The following is a 3,294-nucleotide window of genomic DNA, read 5'->3' on the forward strand; positions in this document are numbered from 1 at the left end:
TTATACTGACTGTCACAATAATCACAAATATTACCTTTATCATGTTTCTCCTTGTCTTGTCTCAGTGCAGATATCATAATAGGATCATCAATAATAGTCTCCAAGAAAAGAGAAGCTTTCTCATCATTACTAAATGAATCATTCCTTATCTTCTGTAGAATAGGAAGGGACACTTCTTCCACTGACAGTATAAACTCTAACAATTGAAGTGACTCCAACATTGAGTAAACACAACTACTAGGAATGAGTCCCTCATCACCAGACACCAAGGATCTTCCTTTCCACCAAAATTCATTTCGCTTCTCGTATATCTCCAGCTGCTCTCCTTCACAGAATAAAATTTCATCACTCTCAGTTGCATGATAGTCATAACGAGCAATAAAAACAAATTCTGCTGTTGGTTTATTCACTATATACCAGTAATTCAATATATCAATCAGTTAATGATATAACAACACATACCACTTAATATATTTTTATATTTTTCATTTTCTTCTCTATTATTTAGTATATCTGCACTCGTTACTGATATCTGTTCTTGTAGTTCAGCTATTTCTCTCTTAGTATTTATTAATAATTCATTCAGATCCAGTAAACCTATCATAGTATAATTATAATACACTAACACATACATTATGATTCTGTACCAGTTTTATTTGTTAATAATAATTGTAATTTTTCTATTTCCATTCTCATTCCTCTTCTGATTCTGTATGATGCTATAAATAAATAAATAATTATTATCTGTACTATTGAAATAATAAAAATAACAATAATAATAACAATATTTCTAACCAGAACTAGTATTTTGTGGTAAAGACAGAAGCTTTTCAATTTTCTTTACTCTCATTTCTACATTATTTCAATTATAATTAATAAAGTTTTATTATTCTTACTTGTTAGTGTTTCTTCTAATTGTTTGTTTGTTTTTATTTCTTTTATTAATTGTTTATTGATTATTGTCACACTTGTATCAGTTGATAGTATATCTGAAATATAATAATTATTCATCAATTAATAATACTGGTCAACAACCATTACATTAATGTATTATTATACCTTGATTAATTACTGATTGAGGTGTTGCTCCTTCTGTTTCTTTCTCCTCCAGTCTTGCTACTCTATCTTCCTATTAAGTTAGTTTAATAAAATAATCAAACACAAATTATTATACCTTTGTATCATGAGGTTGTTCCTTTATCTCCTCTACCTCCTCTTCCAGTGCTTCCTGTATTTCCTTTATAATACAGTATATAATGATAATTACTGACAGTATATGTATAGGTTATACACCGAGGTAGAGGTTTTTATGGTATTTATTAACCGAGCAACGCAGTCGCGAGGTTAATAAATACCATAGAAACCGATACCGAGGTGTATAACCAACTTCTACCATGACACTTGAAAAACAACTACCAGCTGCTGATAATAAGACCACAGTTGACATACATACAACATATCTAACAGGCTAGGCAGTAAAGAATCAACCAAACTTGACAAATGGACTAATAAGAGCATAAGCGTAGAGCACCAAACTGCCAATCAATTAATTATTTAACGAGATAGGTTTATATTTTTACGAGCTAGGTTAATATGAAAAATAATTGACCTCCAATACTGCAATCTGATTGGTCAATCGCAAGGTGGCATGGTAGAAATACACATACTTGTATCCTTTGTTTTTTCCATATTGTGCAGTATCCAACAGTAAGCTTCATTAGACCATTCTTTATTAATAATTCAAGATTCTCACTCAATTTTATAATGAGAGCTCCAGTGAGAGAGTGAGGGAAGGAGCAAGTGACAATGATGGAGTTTCCTTTCTTGATGTATTTTATTTTTGCCAGTTTACCAGATGTTTTGGAAACAATTTTTTTAATATTCTGTAGCATGTGCTCATCTGGTTCCCAGTCAAAGACATATGTAACTGTTTCACATTGAAGAGAAGGACTACCTCCTAATGCTTCAAACTTTTCATTTAAGCAAAGACTAATCTTTACTGTGCGACAAAACTCTTTTAATATGCTGTTGTATTTTTTGATGTATTTTTCAGCTTTTTTGATTTTGAATTCTTCTACTAATGATTGAAGCAGCCTGATGTTAATTAATGAACACTCTTTCTCTACTACTCGTAATAATTCAGTGATATTGGAACACAAAGACAACTTTGGTTCAAGACTGCTCTTATAGCAACGCAAGAATTCCTTTACATCATCTAATGGTGGTGGCTTGTTCTTTATTATTTTATGAACATTGTACAACATTCGACCATAAGACGTTTGTATTGAAGTGAATTCATCACTCATACATTCAGGAATGGCTATCTCAACTATTAGAAATAAATTACAGTTTTAATATTAATATCATTATTACAATGTACCTACCAGTTGGTGCATTAGGTGGAGTAGGTGATGGTGTAGTTGTTCCAGTGCTTAATGTATCAGTGCTCATATCATCATTAGGAATAACAACTTTAATAAGCTTCTTATCATCATTGAAAGATTGGTCTATGAAACAAATAATGAATATCATTGCTTTAATGTAATAGGCTCACCATAGTCTCTTTGTATAACTGTTCCTAGTTCTACATTACCAGTGAACTTGCACACCACACTAGCAAATGTTTGTAGTAAACTATACTTGCTTTCAATAGCTACAATAATGGCAGCTAACAGGACTTCACGTTGATTAGGAACAGAGGGACTAGCTGAAGCTACACTAGCCAATACTTGTCCTGTTATGACACCCTCTCTTTGAAGCATAATAGCTACACTGACAGGATCAGAGAGAGACTGAGAGAGGACTGAATGATGAGTGTTGAATATATCAATAGCTTTAGCTTTACGTTCTATAGAATACACACACACACAGTCAATACTAATACAATCAGTGATATTAACTTACTCTCTTGATCTAACTTGTCAGCTGCAGCATTCTCATTCATAGATTTAAGAGCATCTGACAGTGAGTCAAAGGTAGCTCCTCCTTTACTGTCAACATTATCAGCTCTACGCAACCACTGGCAGAGACAATCAGCCAAACACTCGTATGTTGTGTCATTGTCTTTTTTAATGACGTCCAGTGAGTCCATGAGTAGTCCTAGTGTCAGTCCTAGTTCCTTCCATCTCCTCTGAGGGAAACCACATCTCTTCAACAGATTAAGCACATCAATAAGTTGCTCTAAACAATGATTATTATAGGTCTAGTATTTATAATGAATATTACCTACCAATAGTCAAAGGAGAAGAGAAGAGAGAAGGAGGAGAGGAATAGTTGCTGCTCTTAGTCGCCATT

The 3,294-nt window shown here is 32.9% G+C and overlaps 1 protein-coding gene across 1 annotated transcript in view; it reads right to left on the reverse strand.

The window, feature by feature from the left end:
- LOC109586929 (uncharacterized) overlaps positions 1-2,918 on the reverse strand; it is a 7,183-nt gene extending 4,265 nt beyond the window's left edge. The window contains exons 1-10 of the mRNA XM_020003147.1: positions 2,905-2,918; positions 2,555-2,848; positions 2,385-2,507; positions 1,668-2,329; positions 1,175-1,237; positions 1,060-1,129; positions 897-989; positions 796-852; positions 463-597; positions 231-409 (exon numbers count right to left, since the gene is read on the reverse strand). Of these exons, the coding sequence (XP_019858706.1) occupies positions 231-409; positions 463-597; positions 796-852; positions 897-989; positions 1,060-1,129; positions 1,175-1,237; positions 1,668-2,329; positions 2,385-2,507; positions 2,555-2,762 (1,590 nt within the window). The 5' untranslated portion in view covers positions 2,763-2,848; positions 2,905-2,918. The remainder of the gene's footprint in view (positions 1-230; positions 410-462; positions 598-795; positions 853-896; positions 990-1,059; positions 1,130-1,174; positions 1,238-1,667; positions 2,330-2,384; positions 2,508-2,554; positions 2,849-2,904) is intronic.
- Between the last annotated feature and the right edge of the window lie 376 nt (positions 2,919-3,294).

This window comes from Amphimedon queenslandica, unplaced genomic scaffold (assembly GCF_000090795.2).
Source record: "Amphimedon queenslandica unplaced genomic scaffold, v1.1 AMPQUscaffold_12742, whole genome shotgun sequence".
NCBI classification, from domain to species: Eukaryota; Metazoa; Porifera; class Demospongiae; order Haplosclerida; family Niphatidae; genus Amphimedon; species Amphimedon queenslandica.